The sequence below is a fragment of the Oncorhynchus mykiss genome, chromosome 3 (assembly GCF_013265735.2).
Source record: "Oncorhynchus mykiss isolate Arlee chromosome 3, USDA_OmykA_1.1, whole genome shotgun sequence".
Classification (NCBI taxonomy): domain Eukaryota; kingdom Metazoa; phylum Chordata; class Actinopteri; order Salmoniformes; family Salmonidae; genus Oncorhynchus; species Oncorhynchus mykiss.
The window spans coordinates 8,234,877-8,257,681 of record NC_048567.1 but is presented as its reverse complement, the minus strand read 5'-3'; the positions used below and the strand labels follow the sequence as shown (position 1 = coordinate 8,257,681).

At 42.4% G+C, this 22,805-nt stretch overlaps 3 protein-coding genes across 4 annotated transcripts in view; 1 reads left to right on the top strand and 2 right to left on the bottom strand.

Annotated features, from left to right (window-relative positions):
• Window positions 1–3,518: 3,518 nt before the first annotated feature.
• krtcap2 (keratinocyte associated protein 2) lies at window positions 3,519–7,929 on the bottom strand. Its single transcript, XM_021598324.2, has 5 exons — window positions 7,778–7,929; window positions 7,101–7,255; window positions 5,601–5,664; window positions 5,366–5,432; window positions 3,519–4,426 (listed from the first exon to the last, which is right to left on the bottom strand). Exons 1-5 carry the CDS (start codon window positions 7,779–7,781, stop codon window positions 4,306–4,308), a joined length of 411 nt encoding a protein of 136 aa, XP_021453999.1. The 5' UTR covers window positions 7,782–7,929; the 3' UTR covers window positions 3,519–4,305.
• Window positions 7,930–8,028: 99 nt separating this feature from the next.
• On the bottom strand, window positions 8,029–12,454 carry LOC110520877 (transmembrane protein 107). Of its 2 annotated transcripts, none has more exons than XM_021598322.2 (6): window positions 12,174–12,454; window positions 11,796–11,921; window positions 11,510–11,577; window positions 9,614–9,714; window positions 9,072–9,168; window positions 8,029–8,774 (listed from the first exon to the last, which is right to left on the bottom strand). In XM_021598322.2, exons 2-6 carry the CDS (start codon window positions 11,880–11,882, stop codon window positions 8,705–8,707), a joined length of 423 nt encoding a protein of 140 aa, XP_021453997.2. In that variant the 5' UTR covers window positions 11,883–11,921; window positions 12,174–12,454; the 3' UTR covers window positions 8,029–8,704. The 2 variants fall into 2 exon arrangements, with proteins under 2 accessions (XP_021453997.2, XP_021453996.2); XM_021598321.2 differs by lacking the exon at window positions 9,072–9,168 and adding an exon at window positions 8,904–9,000.
• A 1,484-nt stretch (window positions 12,455–13,938) lies between these two features.
• Window positions 13,939–22,805, top strand: part of LOC110520794 (tripartite motif-containing protein 46-like) — a 29,152-nt gene continuing 20,285 nt past the window's right edge. The window contains exons 1-2 of the mRNA XM_036967678.1: window positions 13,939–14,309; window positions 16,535–16,793. Of these exons, the coding sequence (XP_036823573.1) occupies window positions 14,250–14,309; window positions 16,535–16,793 (319 nt within the window). The 5' untranslated portion in view covers window positions 13,939–14,249. The remainder of the gene's footprint in view (window positions 14,310–16,534; window positions 16,794–22,805) is intronic.

The window sequence follows — 22,805 nt, the reverse complement described above, 5'->3', positions numbered from 1 at the left end:
GACTTGTAGATTTATGGAGATTTCACAACCAAAAGGTTAAAGAATACTCATTTTACTCCCCTGTCCATGACAGTTACTCTAGAATGGACTTATTTCTTATTCCTGCAGCCAAGGGAAGTTTAACTACTGGGTGTAAGTACTTACCAAGATGTATATCAGATCATTCTGCCCTGCTGGCTTCAGTCAGTAGAGCACAGCCACCCTCAAGAAGATGGAGGTTTGGCACATACTTACTAAATAATCCCACATTTGTAACATTTCTGAACACCTAATTGTATGGGAAGCTCTCCTTGCATATCTGAGGGGTCAAATCATATCCTTTAGTTCAGGTGCTCGTAAGATGTATAAGGCTCAAGTAAATTAGTTGGAGAATGAAATCAGAGATCTGGAAAGTGAACAGTGTAACATTTGACGACTCAACTCTACAAAAATTAGACTCAAAGCGATTGGAATTTACCCCCCTGGTGACCTATAAAGCGGAGATAAAAACGACAAAACTACTACGAACATGGAGATAAAGCAGGACAGTTGCTTGCTTGGCAGATAAGACGAGAGGATGCTAGTAGAGTTATTAGCTCTATTAAACTACCCAATAACAGTTGTTCACAGTCCTGAGGAAATTAATCTAGTCTTCAGGGAGTTTTATGAAACATTGTACAAGTCTGAAGGGGATGCCCCTGCCACAATGCATGAGTTATTGAACAAACTCAATGTACAAACTTTAACTGATGAGGATAGAGATCACTTGGAGAAAGAGATTACATCAGAGGAAATTAGGGAATCCATTTTCAACACTGCTGGGGGAAAATCACCAGGGTTAGCCGGATTCCCTATTCAAATCAAATCAAAATCAAATCAAATTTATTTATATAGCCCTTCAGCTGATATCTCAAAGTGCTGTACAGAAACCCAGCCTAAAACCCCAAACATCAAGCAATGCAGGTGTAGTAATTCCTTTTACCCAAACTAATTGAGCCTTTTTGCAGTATGTTTAATTATGCCATAGAGACAGAAAAACTCCCAGACACACTTGAAAAGGCGCAGTTGATCACAGTTTTGTTAAAACCTGGGAAAGATCCTCTGCTTTGTGGGTCGTATAGACCAATATCTCTATTGAACACTTCATATAACATTCTTGTGAAACTCATCGCTCTTAGACTGGATAAGGTTCTTCCGGACTTGGTTGATATGGACCAAACAGGCTTTGCAAGAAACCGCTCATCTTCTGATAATATCAGACGGTTTTTTTATATTATGCATTATGTAGAGAATGACCAAGAATCTGTAGTGCCGGCTTCATCAGATGCGGAAAAAGCTTTTGACCGCATAGAATGGAACTACCTGTTTGAAATTTTACAGAGGATGAATATTGGAGCTAAGTACGTTGGTCTGATTAGATTACTGTACAAATGTCCGGCAGCTCAGGTCCTGACTAATGGAAACATTTCCTCACAGATCTCTCTATCACGTGGCACAAGACAGGGTTGTCCCGCTAGTCCTCTCCTTTTTTCTTTGGCTATAGAGCCACTGGCAGAAGGTTTCAGATCTCATCCATCCATCCATGGTGTTCGTATAGGTGGGCCTGAACATCTGGTCTCGCTATATGCCGATGACATTTTGCTTTACCTCACTAAACCAGACATTTCACTCCGAGCATTAGTTGACATCCTGAAAGAATATGGGACCTTTTCAGGATATAAAATAAACCCATTGAAGAGTATAATTATGCCTTTTAACAGCGCAGCTATGCAGAACCCAATCTTAGACCAGACATTTTCTTGGAAACAACAGAAAATGACATATCTTGGATTGCAAATTCCCTCTGAAATTATTAAGACATATCAACTGAACTATACTCCACTTCTCAAAAAGGTTGGGGAAGAATTGGATAGATGGCGGGATTTACCAATTTCTCTTATTGGGCGGGTCAATTGTGTAAAAATGAATACATGACCAAAATTCTTGTACCTTTTTCAAACCCTGCCCTTTCCTATTCCCAAACAACTTAATAGGAAGGTGTCTTCATTTCTGTGGAAAGGGAAACCCCCCAGAGTGAAACTCACAACTTTATGCGAACCATACTCAGGAGGAGGACTTAGTCTACCTGACTTCCAGTTGTATTACTGGGCATCTCAGTTAAGGGCTGTGTGGGTATGGCAAAATATATCAACAAGTTCACCCTCTTGGAGACAGAGGAGTGTCTGACCCCTGCTACATTGGCATCTATACCTTATATTAGCCAACCTAAAGCTTTGCTAGGTCTCATAAACAACCCTTTCATAAAAAACACTTTAAATCTATGGATTGAAGTCTGTAAACAAACAGAAGGGCTTATATCTATATATGAACAAACACCTTTCTATAATAACCCCATTTGCCCAAAGCCCTGAGAGATGGTTTTACATTTTCTTGGTTCAACAAAGGAATTAAAACATTTGGTAATCTCTATAGAGAAGGTGAACTACTATCCTTTCAACAACTGGCAGTTACCTCCAACTCATTTCTTCAAGTTCCTACAGGTTAGGCATTACATTGCCACTCAGCAGGGAGGTAGGATTCAGCCCATGAGTAAACCTAAAACTGATAAACTATGTCTGGAAAGGAAGGGGATTAAAGGTTTCATTTCCTTTTTTTTTTTTTTTTTTTTCTAAAAGCCTTAAAAATGTTGTCCAGCTGTTTGCGGATTCTAGAAATACGCTGGGAATATTTTAAGAGACACTGTAATACATGTACGTAGCCTACTCTATGAGCACAGTGTGTCCTTTCTGGTGGAAGTTCACATTTCAGAGTAGGCTTGGTTTTCTGGGATATACAGTACCAGTCTAAAGTCTGGACACGTACTCATTCCAGGGTTTTTATTTGTACTATTTTCCACATTGTAGAATAATAGTGTAGACACCGAAACCATGAAATAACACATGGAGTCATGTAGTAACCAAAGCTGTCATCAAGCCAAAGGGTGGCTACTTTGAATTATCAATTTTTTCATATTTTGATTTGTTTAACACTTTTTTGGTTACTACATGATTCCATGTGTTATTTCATAGTTTTGATGTCTTCACTATTATTCTACAATGTAGAAAATAGCAAAAATAAAGAAAACGCCTTGAATTAGGTGTGTCCAAACTTTTGACGGATACATTTATATTTGGGTAAATCTTGTTAGGAGTAGACAGTTCGGTCAGAGTTCATAATGTAACAATTATTTGGACGCTTATGATTTTTTGGCCTACATTCCACATTGACCATCAGATCTTCATCAGACCCATTTCCAAAAATTAAGTTGTTTGTACTTTCAAATAATATTCCTTTCATCAAAAATCCATTGTGTACACTGGTGTGCTACAACTTTGAGTTAAAGCATCTTAGTACATGGCTGCTCTGTAAAAGGGATGTCAGATGTGTGTGTACCTGGAGCTATGAGGGGAACTTTGCCCATAGCAGCACTGAAGCGACAGTGCTTACCTTGACTTGTCTGTTTCAAGTAGCTTAAACCAAGAAAAATCTAGAGACAGACACTATTTTCAATGGGTTTTAATTACAAATTCATTAACAACAAAGTTTTTATACCAAAACAAAAAGGACATCAATCAAAAATATGGATCTGTAGACAAGCATGTGCTGAGTACATGGGGATGATGTAGGGAATGTAGAGACATGATTCAGGCTAGATCCCAAACTGCTTCCTTTCCTCCACCCCAGGCCTCATGACTGCTGAGAACAGTGTATGGATGGGCTGGGTAGGTCTCAGGTTTCCTATACTGCTGAGAACAGTGTATGGATGGGCTGGGTAGGTCTCAGGTTATCTATACTGCTGAGAACAGTGTATGGATGGGCTGGGTTGGTCTCAGGTTATCTATACTGCTGAGAACAGTGTATGGATGGGCTGGGTTAGTCTCAGGTTATCTATACTGCTGAGAACAGTGTATGGATGGGCTGGGTTGGTCTCAGGTTATCTATACTGCTGAGAACAGTGTATGGATGGGCTGGGTTGGTCTCAGGTTATCTATACTGCTGAGAACAGTGTATGGATGGGCTGGGTTGGTCTCAGGTTATCTATACTGCTGAGAACAGTGTATGGATGGGCTGGGTTGGTCTCAGGTTATCTATACTGCTGAGAGGTGTCCAGTCCTTGGAGATCAGTGATCATAGAGTTAAGAAGTCAAGGAAAATATCTAAGAATGCTGGTTGGCTCGACCTACAAAAAGGAAACTGGGGTACACTGTCATTGGCTAACCTACACCATTTCTCCCTTGCCTGGTTAGCCGTTGTAGTGGATGCTGATTGGATGACGGTATTAGTGACTTAGTTCTTTTTCTTGCCCTTGCTGGCAGCCTTGGCTGGCATTACCGTGGGAACGGCTGCCTGGTACAGAGCAGCAGACACTTTGTTGATGTAGTAGAGGGCGAACAGAGAGAATATCAGACTGGAGAGAGAACAAAATGAAACAGTCAGCACAGCACGATATGGTTTGAGAAAAAAAACTTAAACTTCACCCCAAGTTCATTGATAATAGTAGTACTGTTATCATAATCACTACTATTCCTTTTTTCCTAAAGATTTTATTTGATCAACAATACAAAAACACAAGCAAACGACGACATCATACAAACATCAACTACATCAGTCCTGCCCAGACACACCAGCCCTCACCCCCTTATCTCCAGGGCCCGCATCACTTTCTGCCACATGACCTCAAACAGCACACATTTGTTTCTCTCCATCACCTGCTCACTTTCCATTTTTAGATGTAAAGCATTTGACCCTTCCATCGCGTGAACGACAGATGATTGGTTGATTTCCAGTTGTATATGTTTTTTTTTTTAAAGATGATTGATGAGAAAAGTGTTGTCCTACCCATCGGGTATCTCACTGCACCCTCATATGTCATGTCTTTAAATACGCAGACAGACTCATTAAAAGCTAATTTACATTGTAATACTTCTGAGCCATCTTTCCAACTCCACCCATAACTTTTGGATTTTATAACATTTCCAGAAGGTCATGAATTATTGAGTCATTAGTAGTTTTACACTTTAGACATCTCTGCTGTTGTCCTGTAGAATTTGTGAATTTTGTCTCTTGTATAATACATTTAATACATGAATTTATACTGGATTAAGCATACATTTTTGTTAACTGTAATGTCGTTAGTTATGATCCAACATTACTTCCATCTTGTGCCAATATCAGTTATTTTTTAATCTTGGTTCCAATAGTTTCTATTTTTTTCTAAGAGATTGTCAGTTGGATAGGCTCTCTGCTATTCCATAAGTCCTTCATGTCATCACTGAGTTCAGTTGTTAAGAGAGTTTCTGTGTGTGGTGTGCCTAGGTTTGTCAGTAGTCTGGGAGTTTGTACTTACCATGTGGTGACACACACACGGTGCACCAGCCCAGAGGCAAACAGAGAGAGGCACAGGCACACCAGGACTGGTGGACAGGAGAGAAATGAACACCCGTTAAAACAGGACCGAGTGGGTGCTGAACCGCTACACTATTCAGATGCACCCATACTCATGACAAGAGGCTCAGTGAATGTGTGTGAAACACAGGAAATAGATTATGTGCATCACTCTGTAGTTGTGAAGACAGACTTACTCTCTGGGAAGATCTTGACCTGGAATCCCTTGCCGAAGATGAGGTTTTCCAGGTTACTGAAGGCCTGGTTGGAGAAAGGGTTAAGGAGGGAAACACATAGTGGGAGAGAAGAGACAATTGAAATGGCTTCCAATACTCTACTCAGCAAACTGGATGCAGTTTATCACAGTGCCATCCGCTTTGTTACTAAAGCACCTTATACCACCCACCACTGCGACCTGTATGCTCTAATCGGCTGGCCCTCGCTACATATTCGTCGCCAGATCCACTGGCTCCAGGTCATCTACAAGTCCATGCTAGGTAAAGTTCCGCCTTATCTGAATTCACGATGGCAACACCCACTCGTAGCACGCACTCCAGCAGGTGTATCTCACTGATCATCCCTAAAGCAAACACCTCATTTGGCCGCCTTTCCTTCCAGTTCTCTGCTGCCTGTGACTGGAACGAATTGCAAAAATCGTTGAAGTTGGAGACTTATCTCTCTCACCAACTTTAAACATCTGCTATCTGAGCAGCTAACTGATCGCTGCAGCTGTACATAGTCCATCGGTAAATAGCCCACTCAATTTACCTACCTCATCCCCATACTGTTTTTATTTATTTACTTTTCTGCTCTTTTGCACACCAATATCTCTACCTGTACATGACCATCTGATCATTTATCACTCCAGTGTTAATCTGCAAAATTGTAACTATTCGCCTACCTCCTCATGCCCTTTGCACACAATGTAAATAGACTTTTTTTCTACTGTGTAATTGACTTGTTTACTGTTTACTCCATGTGTAACTCTGTGTTGTCTGCTCACACTGCTATGCTTTATCTTGGCCAGGTCGCAGTTGTAAATGAGAACTTGTTCTCAACTAGCCTACCTGGTTAAATAAAGGTGAAATAAAATAAACACCTAATGTGGTGGTTTTATTAGACCTTTAGACATTCAGTGATCCTTACTGTATTTATTTATCCCCTTACTGTATTTATTTATCTTGCTCCTTTGCACCCCAGTATCTCTACTTGCACATTAATCACTCCAGTGTTTAATTGGTATATTGTAATTAGCTCACCACCATGGCCTATTTATTGACTTACCTTCCTTATCTTACCTCATTTGCACACACTGTATAGACATTTTGTCCACTGTATTAGACTGTATGTTTGTTTATTCCATGTGTAACTCTGTGTTGTTGTATGTGTCAAACTGCTTTGCTTTATCTTGGCCAGGTCTCACTTGTAAATGAGAACTTGTTCTCAACTAGCCTACCTGGTTAAATAAAGGTGAAATAAAAATATGAATAAACCCTGCCACCATGACAGTACTGCATGTGGACTATAGAACCAACCAAATGACTGTCTGCTTCCATCACTTGGGAACTCAAGGGAGCACAGAACATAAACAAAAGATTTTAGCTGTCTCGCTTTACAATAAGCTTACTCTAACAAGTTTACAACCCTAAGCCTGCAGTGCTGCTATGTTGTGGTGTGTTTTGGTGCAAGGAGGATACTGTGAGGGAGCAGATGAAGAGGACAGAGCCCAAGAAGCCTCCCAGGATGGTGAGCAACTCTGTAGAGCCCAGCTGCCTGCTGAACATCTGCATCCCAGCAAACACCAACACAGAGAACAGACTGGACAGAACCAGGGATGTGCCTGTGTTCACCGCTGGAGGGAGGGGAGAGGCAGATTACACATAGTTTGTGACAGTAGTAGAACAATCATCTAAGGGACTGCAGCTGGACTGAATTATTCTAACATAATAATATCAACAATTGGGTTTATATTTCATCTTTGAGTGACAGAAACATAAAATAACTAGCCTATTTCACTGTATCCTAACAGCAATCTTTACGCCACGTCAGTGTACACTCTTGAAAGATTCCGTGTGGAAACACCCTCTCTCGAATAATGAAAATACCTAACTAGGTAGCTACAAGAACACTTTATCATACATTTTGACAACACAGCCTACCTACCGTTAAACTGAAGAAATATACATTGTTGGCAAGTGTATTCTGCACAAAATAGCTACGTAACTAACAAAGTTAGCAATGAATGGCAAGTCTACCGTTACACAACTAGCTATCGTTAGCTAGATACCTTTACGTTTTCTATCCCTCAATACTTATTTTCAACGCACAAACATAGATCAAAATTAAACAGTAACGTTAGCCTTGCAGAACTTACCCATGTTTTGATATTTAATCAATAATTACGTTTTTGACACAGAAGATCATGCGTTTTCGATATCCTTTCAAAACACAGGCAGCTCCAGGAACAAACTTCGTTTTTGCTACCCGGAACCTATGAGAGGTTGCACACGTAGGAGTCGAACGTGAAGTGCCAATCAGATTCTAGCAACGCAAAACGTGCGTCAAGACTGACACACCCACTGCACACATTTTTCAAGGGGTGTTTATGAAATAAATACTAGATTACACAGGTAAAATACTTTTAATAGTAATTTTTTTGGACATATCTGATGGTAGCTACACCCCTATATCACCACATTTTAGATTCATTTAAAAAGCATATAAAAAAAAAAAAGAAATGGTTTACAAGTGACTCTACAATGAAATGAAAAACAAACTGGGATAGCTTCAGCTTGATAAAACATATATTTTTTAGGTAAACGTTTTAGAAAGGTGGTACTAAAATCCTATTAACAGGACCATTTAGCATGGTGAAGAGAAAGATGGTTACTTGTGTCTATACATTCAGCGTAGCAATTAGGATCAATACGCTGGAGTTTTTAGAAATCGTCCTCTCTGCCTTGGTACATACAGTAGCTCTGTTTCCATCTACAACGTCCACAATCCTGAAACACAGACCACAGCTTAAAATTAAAATAATCGGACTATTGATGGATAGATAAAGGCTGTGTCAAAAGTCAGAAGGCCAGATTCGAACCTATGCTGTCACCGTATCGGATGCTGCAGCTTAGACCACCCACATCTTAACCAGCTCTGTTGTCTTTATCACTACGATCACCATCCAGCATCACTAACATCAACTCTGTCTCCTTGACACTATTGAACAGTCACAATGTGTCACTTGGACAGCTGTGTACAAGTCCTGGGAAGGATGAACATTGATGTGAAACACTGCTCTCGGTTATAGTGGCTTCTTCTTCAGTCCGAACACTGCGATGAAGAGTAGGATCTCCACAAATGCAGGGAGAACACTACGGGAGATAGAGAGGATGGCAGCATTATAAGCAAAGCATCAACCTGCACGAGGCAAAAATGACCCAAATAACTCCAGGACACACACACACACGATGTCTGTCTGTCAGTCTGTCACACACACAAACCTGCAGAAGGCAAAAATAACCCAGTATGTCCAACACTCCCATCTCTGGAAGACAAAGAAAGACAGGGAGACGGACGCGCTGCAGTGGACAGCCAACGCTGGAGGAGACGTCAGTCAGGGAAACAAAACTTCTGAGGAGAAGCACACACACACACACACACACACTAACCTGCAGAAAGCAAGGATCCACCAGTATATTTCACATGCCCATTGTTCAAACAGAAAGAACAGCAAAGCCACAGAGGCACTGGCATGGGCTGCAGTCGCTAGTGTGTGGATGGAGAGATGGATGGTGTATGGGGAGGGAGTCCTGAGTCAGGGAATCTTAACCAAACCAATAAAAAGATGACTTCCTCAACCTTATATCCATATTAACGTCCCCTTGCTGATCTGAAAGAAGAGTATAACTTCCTGCATATTGCTTACATCTATCAATTCCCTTCCATGTTCTTCACTATTCCTAGAGAGTCACACTGTGCAGGCTTTCATTCTTGCCCAGCACCAACACTCAGCTACTCAACAAAACATCAAGACCTTGAGTAGCCTCCTTGTTGATGTGACTGGCAACACAAAATTAGTACTGTGCAAGAACGAAAGCAAACTGTAGTTCTCCAGGACTAGGACTGGTGACCACTGCTGTACTATGCATTATGTGTACTTTGAATATGTACAGGGTTTTGTGGAAGAGTTTTGAGAACATGTAAAGGATACAGAGGAGGCCCTGGGTGCAGTTGAACATAGACACACCAGAGAAGAAGCCAGCCAGCTCTATAGCAAACAGACCCATGGTGACTGACAACGCTACCACCAACCTAGAAGAGAGTGACAGAAAGATAGAGAGGAGAGAAAGAGATATATATATATATATATATATATATATATATATATATATATATATATACAGTGCCTTGCGAAAGTATTCGGCCCCCTTGAACTTTGCGACCTTTTGCCACATTTCAGGCTTCAAACATAAAGATATAAAACTGTATTTTTTTGTGAAGAATCAACAAGTGGGACACAATCATCAAGTGGAATGACATTTATTGGATATTTCAAACTTTTTTAACAAATCAAAAACTGAAAAATTGGGCGTGCAAAATTATTCAGCCCCCTTAAGTTAATACTTTGTAGCGCCACCTTTTGCTGCGATTACAGCTGTAAGTCGCTTGGGGTATGTCTCTATCAGTTTTGCACATCGAGAGACTGAAATGTTTTCCCATTCCTCCTTGCAAAACAGCTCAAGCTCAGTGAGGTTGGATGGAGAGCATTTGTGAACAGCAGTTTTCAGTTCTTTCCATAGATTCTCGATTGGATTCAGGTCTGGACTTTGACTTGGCCATTCTAACACCTGGATATGTTTATTTTTGAACCATTCCATTGTAGATTTTGCTTTATGTTTTGGATCATTTTCTTGTTGGAAGATAAATCTCCGTCCCAGTCTCAGGTCTTTTGCAGACTCCATCAGGTTTTCTTCCAGAATGGTCCTGTATTTGGCTCCATCCATCTTCCCATCAATTTTAACCATCTTCCCTGTCCCTGCTGAAGAAAAGCAGGCCCAAACCATGATGCTGCCACCACCATGTTTGACAGTGGGGATGGTGTGTTCAGCTGTGTTGCTTTTACGCCAAACATAACGTTTTGCATTGTTGCCAAAAAGTTCAATTTTGGTTTCATCTGACCAGAGCACCTTCTTCCACATGTTTGGTGTGTCTCCCAGGTGGCTTGTGGCAAACTTTAAACAACACTTTTTATGGATATCTTTAAGAAATGGCTTTCTTCTTGCCACTCTTCCATAAAGGCCAGATTTGTGCAATTACGACTGATTGTTGTCCTATGGACAGAGTCTCCCACCTCAGCTGTAGATCTCTGCAGTTCATCCAGAGTGATCATGGGCCTCTTGGCTGCATCTCTGATCAGTCTTCTCCTTGTATGAGCTGAAAGTTTAGAGGGACGGACAGGTCTTGGTAGATTTGCAGTGGTCTGATACTCCTTCCATTTCAATATTATCGCTTGCACAGTGCTCCTTGGGATGTTTAAAGCTTGGGAAATCTTTTTGTATCCAAATCCGGCTTTAAACTTCTTCACAACAGTATCTCGGACCTGCCTGGTGTGTTCCTTGTTCTTCATGATGCTCTCTGCGCTTTTAACGGACCTCTGAGACTATCACAGTGCAGGTGCATTTATACGGAGACTTGATTACACACAGGTGGATTGTATTTATCATCATTAGTCATTTAGGTCAACATTGGATCATTCAGAGATCCTCACTGAACTTCTGGAGAGAGTTTGCTGCACTGAAAGTAAAGGGGCTGAATAATTTTGCACGCCCAATTTTTCAGTTTTTGATTTGTTAAAAAAGTTTGAAATATCCAATAAATGTCGTTCCACTTCATGATTGTGTCCCACTTGTTGTTGATTCTTCACAAAAAAATACAGTTTTATATCTTTATGTTTGAAGCCTGAAATGTGGCAAAAGGTCGCAAAGTTCAAGGGGGCCGAATACTTTCGCAAGGCACTGTATATATATATATATATATTTTTTTTTTTTTGGATAGACTGTGTGTGTGTGTAGGGTTAGGAGTCCTGTCCTGGGTGAAAGATGCTTACTTGGTGTCCTCCTTGTCATATTGGTCCTGTGTGAAATCCAAAGGCAGGCAAGCTTCAACATTGTTCTCCTGTGGGCCAATGAGTATGATTACTTCAGAGATAGATCTACGCAGTATCACTAGATTCCAAGCACGGTTGAAACACAATATATTATAGAAGAGCCTGTTGATGATGTTGTGAACAACAACTGGTGTCTTCTAGATGCCAGATACAGACATGAGACATGTCACACACATGTGACAGAGGATATGGTTTGTCCAGAACCTTGCCAGTACTCAGAACATACCCGTGACCAGAAAATGGTGATGACGATGACGAGGTGAGCAGTGAGAGTCAGGAATCGTGCCGGGACCAGGCTGCTGACTGCAGACATTGCCCCAGCAAAGATGTGCCTTTATGGGTACTATGGTACCTAGAATAAAGAGGCGGAATAGGCAAACGTTGACAAGTAACGTTAATGTTAATATTGCCAATAGAAACAAAATCCGTGTGTTGACTTGAGCCTGCTACAATACAATACAATATAGGCTATAAATGTTAGCTAGACTACTAACGGTAACGTTAAGACTACTCAAATTAATGTGAACAGCACTTTATATACAATGTGTAGACTAAGTAACGTTACTATTAGCAAATGTATAAGCTAATTTATCCGCACACTCACCTTGATAGTGCTAACTTAGCTAGCTAATGTACCCAATACAGGACATACGACGTTGTTCAACTCGTTAGTCAGTATTTGGAGCCAAAAACTAGCCACATTTGATGATACATTTACCAGTAATTGAAACAACTGTGTCTAGGACTAGAAACAACAGACGCTTCAGCTGCAGGCATGGCTTAGCTCGTTGCTACAACAACTTAAATCTGGGGTGCATTCAAGAACGTAAGGTTTCGTTAACGATTTAGGACGGAAACAGACCAGTTGAGGATGAGGAACGCTTCTTCGTGAACGCGTCATTCATTCTAGTAGCGTTTTATAATCTCACGTCGCCATCTAGTGGCAAGAATAAAATCAAAACGTATTGGTCACATAGACATATTTTGCAGATGTTATTGCGGGTGTAGCGAAATGCTTGTGTTCCTAGCTCCAACAGTGCAGTAGTTTCTAACAATTCACAACAATAAACACAAATCTAAAAGTAAAAGAATGGAATTAAGAAATATATAAATATTAGGATGAGCAATGTCGGAGTGGCGTTGACTAAAATACAGTAGGATAGAGTACAGTATACGAGACGAGTAAAGCAGTATGTAAACATTATTAAAGTGAAACAATTGTCATGTAGGTATGGTCATATGCAATGCATGCATCAATATCAGTGTTCTGTTTTCACCAGACATGCAGTGGCAGTAAAATAATGTCATTCATTTTTGTGACAATTACATTTCAAACCAATTCTGCCCAAAATATTCAGAATGATTACGTGTATAGGCCTACACAGTGAGAAACACACACACACACACACACACACACACACACACACACACACACACACACACACACACACACACACACACACGCACGCACGCATGCACGCACACACACGTACGCGCGCACGCACACACACACACGCGACATGGCATCTTGCCAAGGGCGGCACGGGGCGCCCGCACAAAAAAAATTGGAATGGTGGCATTTCCGCGATCAGTTTTCTGTCGCTCATTTGCACGTCACGTCAATGATATCATGTCACACTGTGGGTCAATTAACCTTGTCGGAGTAGGCGCCCTGATTGTAGTTTGTGAGCTAGGCAGGCTACTGCCTGGGAAGGCCTCACACTCAGTAGTATGAGATGGGGAGAGGGGGGTAGGTTGACCTCAGGTCTCCCCACTGGAAGCCCGAGGTAGGGGGAGTGGGGGAATCTATCAAATAGCGCACCTCTAGCTTTGTACAGTACAAATGCAATTAGTAAAATAAGTCACACTACGAAATGCTACCAAATAAACCACAATTCATTCACAATACAGTGAATAATATATAGTTTCACAGACATATCGTTGCATTTTTTTCTTGTTTGTGCGAAATTGTTAAGAATAAAATACAAGCAGTCTGCACATCACCAAGGTGAATTGGTTTAGTCTTGACTATTGGTTGACAGTGTTAGGGGATGGGTAATGTATTGATGCTCCAGTGACAAATCAACCCAAATTTGTTTCTATTTGTCTTTGTAACTTATTTTTGTTATTTATGAGTCTTATTTGTTAATATATATTTTTATATTTCTATAGTTTTAAATGTTATGTTTATTTATTTGTGTTGTTCCAAATGTCAGAATAAAAATTACAGTTAGTGCAGAATGGTGCTTTTTTGGGTGGGGTGGAGAAGGTGGGGCGCTGAGGGGGGGTCGCCCAGGGAGCCATAGGAGCCAGAACCGCCACTGCACACGCACACACACACACACACAGATAGAGCGAGAGAGAGAGCACTTGAACCTGTTTCACTCAGCAGAAATCACCACGCATGCTCTATCCTCCACTATTGAACATCATCTTATCAGCGCGAGCCCAGTGGAAAGGGACAGAAATCAACGCTGCGCACTCCAGACCATATACATCCGGTCAGACTAATATGCGATAACCTATACCTAGGCTACATATGGTTGATTGACCAAGCTTTTAACATTTGCTTTATTCACCCTAGGACAACATATTTGAGTATATTACTAGGCCTAGGCTACGATTGTGAATTTGACAGACCAGTCTATATTCGCATCAACACCGCGTTTTATCCTAAAGGATGGCTGAAGCAGAACTACAGGCGTTTACGTCTATGATGGACGCACTCGTCCAAATCAGCGTAAGTGTGGTGATGATTAATTAGACCTATTTGTTTACCATAAATGTGATATGGAGACTGGAGCCTATTTTGTTATTCTGTAGGCCACCAGACCTAGGAATTATAGCAAACAGATGTGGTTTGGTTACCTGTATTTCAGTTGGCCGTTCAGAGAGAAATTCCTCAGCTAAGCTATATATATATATAATGTTATTAATATTGCATAATGTTTTTAGTTAAACTATGTTTTCAGCACGCCACGTAGGCCAGCCTATATAAGATATAGAGGCCTTCACATCCGTTTTGGCATCAACATTTCATCTTCCATCATACATAATTCTTAGGCTATATTTTTCTTCAATGTGAAATGGTCTGCTTTTGTTATTAGATTGACTAAAATTGAACCAGACATTCATTAATAAGTCTGAGCTATACATTAGAAATGGGTGGCATTTGGCTCCAACACTTTGGCTTGACGCCAGCGGCTGGTCACTATCGGCTGGTTATTGACACACCTAGCTATGAGGTAAAAGGTGAAAGGGGGATTAAATGGATAGCCAATATATATATGTTTGAAGCCTATCGGTCGAATGTGTACCCCAGCATGCACAGACAAAAAAACAATGGGCCCGATGATATGATTTGCAATCTCGCAACACCGTGAGCAGGGAACGGATGATGTTTGTCGCCATAGAAACGGGATTCAGGGAGCGCCAGCACGCGGCGGCGGTCTTGGCTCTCGCGCATCATAGGTGCAGAACCCCCCTGGGCGCAGAGAGGACCCACCGACACCGACTATTCTGGCCGAGCCAGGGAAATAAAAAATATTGATAGAGGAGAGAGAGAGGTGTAGTCATTCTAATCGAAGCCTAATCGATGTGAATGCTATTTTCCCGGTAGCCAGTAGCCTTGGCCCATCATGAATTTCCATAGCCGGCCTAGGGAAGTCGGCTAGGACTTGACCGGTAATATAACCTATTTTGTGCATTGAAATCCAATTTAATGTAATTAATTGTTCCCATAAAATGAATCTCCTCACCATCATGGTGGCTTGTATTAACTGAACTGAGGAAGGTTAGAATCAAGCAACTAGTCCTACAACAGAGCTATAGATAGAGGGATCTATTACTCCTCTATACTGGGTTTACATCATGCTGTTGGCCAGACAGAGCTGGAATGAAGTGATTAGACTCATATTTAAGGAGACTGGCTGTAGCGCCTTAGTCAGCCCTGGCCTGGGTATTTATACACACACACACCTGCTTTCTCCTTTCATGTGTCCAAAATAAATTCTAAACCAGGAATGGTTCAATAATGTAAGATGCTGTTTCTATCTCACTCTCTCTCATTCTCTCTCTCTCCTCTATTTAGAGCAGTTAAGTTATTCCTCTGCCTCATTCTCACTCCTGTTTTCACTTCCTCCCCTTTCCCATCACACCCTCTGCCCTGCTCACTCACTCTTTATTTGCTTCACTGCTCCTCTAACTCCTCTCCCCGTCTCTCTACTATCTCCAACCCCTTATCCCCCCTCCCTGCTCCTCTAACTCCTCTCCCCATCTCTCTACTATCTCCAACCCCTTATCCCCCCTCCCTGCTCCTCTAACTCCTCTTCCCATCTCTCTACTATCTCCAACCCCTTATCCCCCCTCCCTGCTCCTCTAACTCCTCTCCCCATCTCTCTACTATCTCCAACCCCTTATCCCCCCTCCCTGCTCCTCTAACTCCTCTCCCCATCTCTCTACTATCTCCAACCCCTTATCCCCCCTCCCTGCTCCTCTAACTCCTCTCCCCGTCTCTCTACTATCTCCAACCCCTTATCCCCCCTCCCTGCTCCTCTAACTCCTCTCCACTATCTCCAACCCCTTATCCCCCCTCCCTGCTCCTCTAACTCCTCTCCCCATCTCTCTACTATCTCCAACCCCTTATCCCCTCCCTGCTCCTCTAACTCCTCTCCCCATCTCTCTACTATCTTCAACCCCTTATCCCCCCTCCCTGCTCCTCTAACTCCTCTCCCCGTCTCTCTACTATCTCCAACCCCTTATCCCCCTTCCCTGCTCCTCTAACTCCTCTCCCCGTCTCTCTACTATCTCCAACCCCTTATCCCCCCTCCCTGCTCCTCTAACTCCTCTCCCCGTCTCTCTACTATCTCCAACCCCTTATCCCCCCTCCCTGCTCCTCTAACTCCTCTCCCCGTCTCTCTACTATCTCCAAACCCTTATCCCCTTCCTCCCTCTCTCGTCCTCCAGTCTAACATGAAGAGTATGGAGCGGGAGCTGCATTGCCCGGTGTGTACTGAGATGGTGAAGCAGCCCATCATCCTGCCGTGCCAGCACAGTGTGTGTCTGCTGTGTGCTGCTGAGGTGTTAATCCAGAGAGGATACCCTGCCCCAGACCTCCCCCCAGAGCCCAACTCCCCGGCTGCCTCCCCCAACACACGCTCCCCGCGCGGGGCACGCAGGCCCCCGCCCAAGACCACCGACCGCCTGGACCGCGTCCTCAGACCAGGTGGGTTAGTGTGTGTGTGAATGCTGATGTCGATCTCACTTGTGTGCCAGTGCCTGCAGATGAGAGTGACATCATCATCAGATCAGCATCTGACTTTGTTTTACTGGTCAGTGAAGATGGTTCATACCAGAGCCATATATAAATACACACACTACCATTCCAAAGTTTTTGGGTCACTTAGAAATGTCCTTGTTTTTGAAAGAAAAGCACATTTAAAAAAAAGAGAGAGAAAGAGATCAGAAATACAGTGTAGACATTGTTAATGTTGTTTCAGAAGTTTCAGAAGAAAGGGTTTTGTTTCTGGCCATTTTGAACCTGTAATCGAACCCACAAATGCTGATGCTCCAGATACTCAACTAGTCTAAAGAATGCCAGTTTTATTGCCTCTTTAATCAGGACAACAGTTTTCAGCTGTGCTAACACAATTGCAAAAGGGTTTTCTAATGATCAATTAGCCTTTTAAAAGGACAAACTTGGATTAGCTAACACAACGTGCCATTGGAACACAGGAGTGTTCCAATGGCACGTTGAAAGCCCGAACCACTGCTTTTAATCAGGGCAAGGTGACCGGAAACATGACCGAATACAAACAGTGTAATTATTCCCTCCGCAAGGCAATCAAACAAGCTAAGCGTCAGTATAGAGACAAAGTAGAATCGCAATTCAACGGCTCAGACACAAGAGGTATGTGGCAGGGTCTACAGTCAATCACGGATTACAACAAGAAAACCAGCCCCGTCACGGACCAGGATGTCTTGCTCCCAGGCAGACTAAATAACTTTTTTGCCCGCTTTGAGGACAATACAGTGCCACTGACACGGCCCGCAACTAAAACATGCGGACTCTCCTTCACTGCAGCCGACGTGAGGAAAACATTTAAACGTGTCAACCCTCGCAAGGCTGCAGGCCCAGACGGCATCCCCAGCCGCGCCCTCAGAGCATGCGCAGACTAGCTGGCTGGTGTGTTTACGGACATATTCAATCAATCCCTATCCCAGTCTGTTGTTCCCACATGCTTCAAGAGGGCCACCATTGTTCATGTTCCCAAAAGAGCTAAGGTAACTGAGCTAAATGACTACCGCCCCGTAGCACTCACTTCCGTCATCATGAAGTGCTTTGAGAGACTAGTCAAGGACCATATCACCTCCACCCTACCTGACACCCTAGAACCACTCAAATTTGCTTACCGCCCAAATAGGTCCACAGACGATGCAATCTCAACCACACTGCACACTGCCCTAACCCATCTGGACAAGAGGAATACCTATGTGAGAATGCTGTTCATCGACTACAGCTCGGCATTTAACACCATAGTGCCCTCCAAGCTCGTCATCAAGCTCGAGACCCTAGGTCTCGACCCCGCCCTGTGCAACTGGGTACTGGACTTCCTGACGGGCCGCCCCCAGGTGGTGAGGGTAGGCAACAACATTTCCACCCCGCTGATCCTCAACACTGGGGCCCCACAAGGGTGCGTTCTGAGCCCTCTCCTGTACTCCCTGTTCACCCACGACTGCGTGGCCACGCACGCCTCCAACTCAATCATCAAGTTTGCACACAACAGCGGTAGGCTTGATTACCAACAACGACGAGACGGCCTACAGGGAGGAGGTGAGGGCCCTCGGAGTGTGGTGTCAGGAAAATAACCTCACACTCAACGTCAACAAAACTAAGGAGATGATTGTGGACTTCAGGAAACAGCATAGGGAACACCCCCCTATCCACATCGATGGAACAGTAGTGGAGAGGGTAGTAAGTTTTAAGTTCCTCGGCGTACACATCACAGACAAACTGAATTGGTCCACCCACACAGACAGCATCGTGGAGAAGGCGCAGCAGCGCCTCTTCAACCTCAGGAGGCTGAAGAAATTCGGCTTGTCACCTAAAGCACTCACAAACTTCTACAGATGCACAATCGAGAGCATCCTGTCGGGCTGTATCACCGCCTGGTATGGCAACTGCTCCGCCCACCACCGTAAGGCTCTCCAGAGGGTAGTGAGGTCTGCACAACGCATCACCGGGGGCAAACTACCTGCCCTCCAGGACACCTACACCACCCGATGTCACAGGAAGGCCATAAAGATCATCAAGGACAACAACCACCCGAGCCACTGCCTGTTCACTCCGCTATCATCCAGAAGGCGAGGTCAGTACAGGTGCATCAAAGCTGGGACCGAGAGACTGAAAAACAGCTTCTATCTCAAGGCCATCAGACTGTTAAACAGCCACCACTAACACTGAGTGGCTGCTGCCAACACACTGACACTGACTCAACTCCAGCCACTTTAATAATGGGAATTGATGGGAAATGATGTAAAATATATCACTAGCCACTTTAAACAATGCTACCTAATATAATGTTTACATACCCTACATTATTCATCTCATATGTATATGTATATACTGTACTCTATATCATCTACTGCATCTTTATGTAATACATGTATCACTAGCCACTTTAACTATGCCACTTTGTTTACATACTCATCTCATATGTACATACTGTACTCAATACCATCTACTGCATCTTGCCTATGCCGCTCTGTACCATCACTCATTCATATATCCTTATGTACATATTCTTTATCCCCTTACACTTGTGTCTATAAGGTAGTAGTTTTGGAATTGTTAGCTAGATTACTTGTTGGTTATTACTGCATTGTCAGAACTAGAAGCACAAGCATTTCGCTACACTCGCATTAACATCTGCTAACCATGTGTATGTGACCAATAACATTTGATTTGATTTGATTTGAGTGATGGTTGCTGATAATGGACCTCTGTACGCCTATGTAGATATTCCATTAAAAAAATCAGTCATTTCCAGCTACAATAGTTATTTACACTGTATTTCTGATCAATTAGATGTTATTTTAATGGACAAAACATGTGCTTTTCTTTATATAACAAGGCCATTTTTCAGTGACCCCAAGCCTTTGAACAGTAGTGTATTTACAGTACCAGTCAAAGGTCTGGACACACCTACTCATTCAAGGGTTTTTCTTAATTTTTACTATTTTCTACATTGTAGAATAATAGTGAATACATCAAAACTATGAAATAACACATATGGAATCAAATCGAATCCAATTTATTTGTCACGTGCCGAATACAACAGCCTTTAGACCTTAGAATGAAATGCTTACTTACAAGCCCTTAACCAACCATGCTTTAAGAAGTTAAGAAAACAAATGAAAATAAGTGTTATGTAAAAAATAGACAAGTAAAAAATAGAAAATAGAAAATTAAAGGAACAAATAATTAAAGAGCAGCAGTAAAATAACAAGCAAGGCTATACACAGGGGGTACCGGTACAGAGTCAATGTGTGGGGGCACCAGTTAGTCGAGGTAACTGAGGTAATATGTACATGTAGGTAGAGTTAAAGTGACTATGCATAGACTATAAACAGAGAGAAGCAGCAGTGTAAAAGAGGGGTCTGGGTAGCCCTTTGATTAGCTGTTCAGGAGTCTTATGGCTTGGGGGTAGAAGCTGTTAAGAAGCATTTTGGACCTAGACTTGGCGCTCTGGTACCACTTGCCGTGCGGTAGCAGAGAGAACAGTCTATGACTAGAGTGGCTGGAGTCTTTGACAGTTTTTAGGGACTTCCTCTGACAACTCCTGGTATATAGGTCCTGGATGGCAGGAAGCTTGGCCCCAGTCATGTACTGGGCCGTATGCACTACCCTCTGTAACGCCTTGTAGTCGGAGGCTGAGCAGTTGCCATACCAGGCAGTGATGCAACCAGTCATGATGAATCATGCAGTAACCAAAAAAGTGTTAAACAAATCAAAATATATTTGAGATTTGAGATTCTTCATAGTAGCCACCCTTTGCCTTGATGACAGCTTTGCACACTCTTGGCTATCTCTCAACCAGCCTCACCCGGAATGCTTTCCCAACAGTCTAGAAGGAGTTCCCACATATGCTGAGCACTTGTTTGCTGCTTTTCCTTCACTCTGCGGTCCAACTCATCCAGAACCGTCTCAATTGGGTTGAGGTCAGGTGATTGTGGAGGCCAGGTCATCTGATACAGCACTCCATCTCTCTCCTTCTTGGTCAAATAGGCCTTACACAGCCTGGAGGTGTGTTGGGTCATTGTCCTGTTGAAAAACAAATAATAGTCCCACTAAGTGCTAAACAGATGGGATGACATAACGCTGCAGAATGCTGTGGTAGCCGTTCTAGTTAAGTGTGCCTTGAATTCTAAATAAATCACAGACATTGTCACATGCAAGCACCATCACACCTCCTCCTCCATGCTTCAAGGTGGGAACTACACATACGGAGATCATCGGTTCACCTACTCTGCGTCTCACAAAGACACAGCGGTTGGTACCAAAAATGTCAAATTTGGACTCATCAGACCAAAGGACAGATTTCCACCAGTCTAATGTCCATTGCTCATGTTTCTTGGCCCAAGCAAGTCTCTTCTTATTATTGGTGTCCTTTAGTACTGGTTTCTTTGCAGCAACTCGACCTTGAAGGCCTGATTCACGCAGTCTCCTCTGAACAGCTGATGTTGAGATGTGTCTGTTACTTGAACTCTGCGAAGCGTTTATTTGGGCTGCAATCTAATGTGCAGTTATCTCTAATGAACTGGTCCTCTGCAGCAGAGGTAACTCTGGGTCTTTCTTTCCTGTGGTGATCCTCATGAGAGCCAGGTAACTCTAATGAACGTATCCTCTGCAGCAGAGGTAACTCTGGGTCTTCCTTTCCTGTGGCGGTCCTCATGAGAGCCAGTTTCATCACAGCGCTTGATGGTTTTTGCGACTGAACTTGAAGAAACTTTCAAAGTTCTTGAAGTTTTCAGGATTGACTGACCTTCATGTCTTAAAGTAATGATGGACTGTCATTTCTCTTTGCTTATTTGAGCTGTTCTTTTTATAATATGGACTTGGTCTTTTACCAAATAGGACTATCTTCTGAATAACACCCCTACCTTGTCACAACACAGCTGATTGGCTCAAACACATTAAGAAGTAAATCAATTCCACACGTTAACTTTTAATAAAACGCACCTGTTAATTGAAATGCATTCCAGGTGACTACCTCATGAAGCTGGTTGAGAGAATGCTAAGAGTGTGCAAAGCTGTCATCAAGGCAAAGGGTGGGTACTTCGAAGAATCTCAAATATGTGGTTACTTTTGTGATTACTACATGATTCCATATGTGTTATTTCATAGTTTTGATGTCTTCACTATTATTCTACAATGTAGAAAATAGTAAAAATAAAGAAAAACCCTTGAATGAGTAGGTGTGTCCAAACTTTTGACTGGTACAGTATAGCAAACAGTTCAGCCAGGTTTCAGAACATTTGCCATGTTAGCGTATTTATTGTCTAAACGTTGATGATGTAACAATAGGAGAGCTCCTCCTCCAGTTCCCTATGAAATGACCCGCTGTAAACAAACAAAACAGAACTGAGAATTTAAAATAGGTTTTTATTGATTACCATTCTGCATAATGTGCATCCAAGTCTGTACAGTGTTGGTGTGTCTTCATTGGCTTTGAAATCTATCTGAAATAAACAACACAATTTGGAAGTGTTAATTATCACCTAGCAATAGCTACAGTTGAAGTCGGAAGTTTACATACACCTTAGCCAAATACATTTTAACTCAGTTTTTCACAATTCCCAACATTTAATCCTAACAAAAATTCCCTGTCTTACGTCAGTTAGAGAGAATGTGAAGAATGTGAAATGTCAGAATAATAGTAGAGAGAATTAATTATTTCAGCTTTTATTTCTTTCAGCTTTTATTTCTTTCATCACATTCCCAGTGGGTCAGAAGTTTACATACACTTGGGAGCATTGCCTTTAAATTCTCCCGGAACGTTCAACTGCAATGGCCCAACTCTCTATATACACAAAGTATACTGAACATTAGGAACTCCCTTTTGCCCTCAGAACAGCCTCAATTCGTCAGGGCATGGACTCTACAAGGTGTCCAAAGCATTTCACTTGGATGCTGGCCCATGTTGACTCCAATGCTTTCCACAGTTGTGTCAAGTTG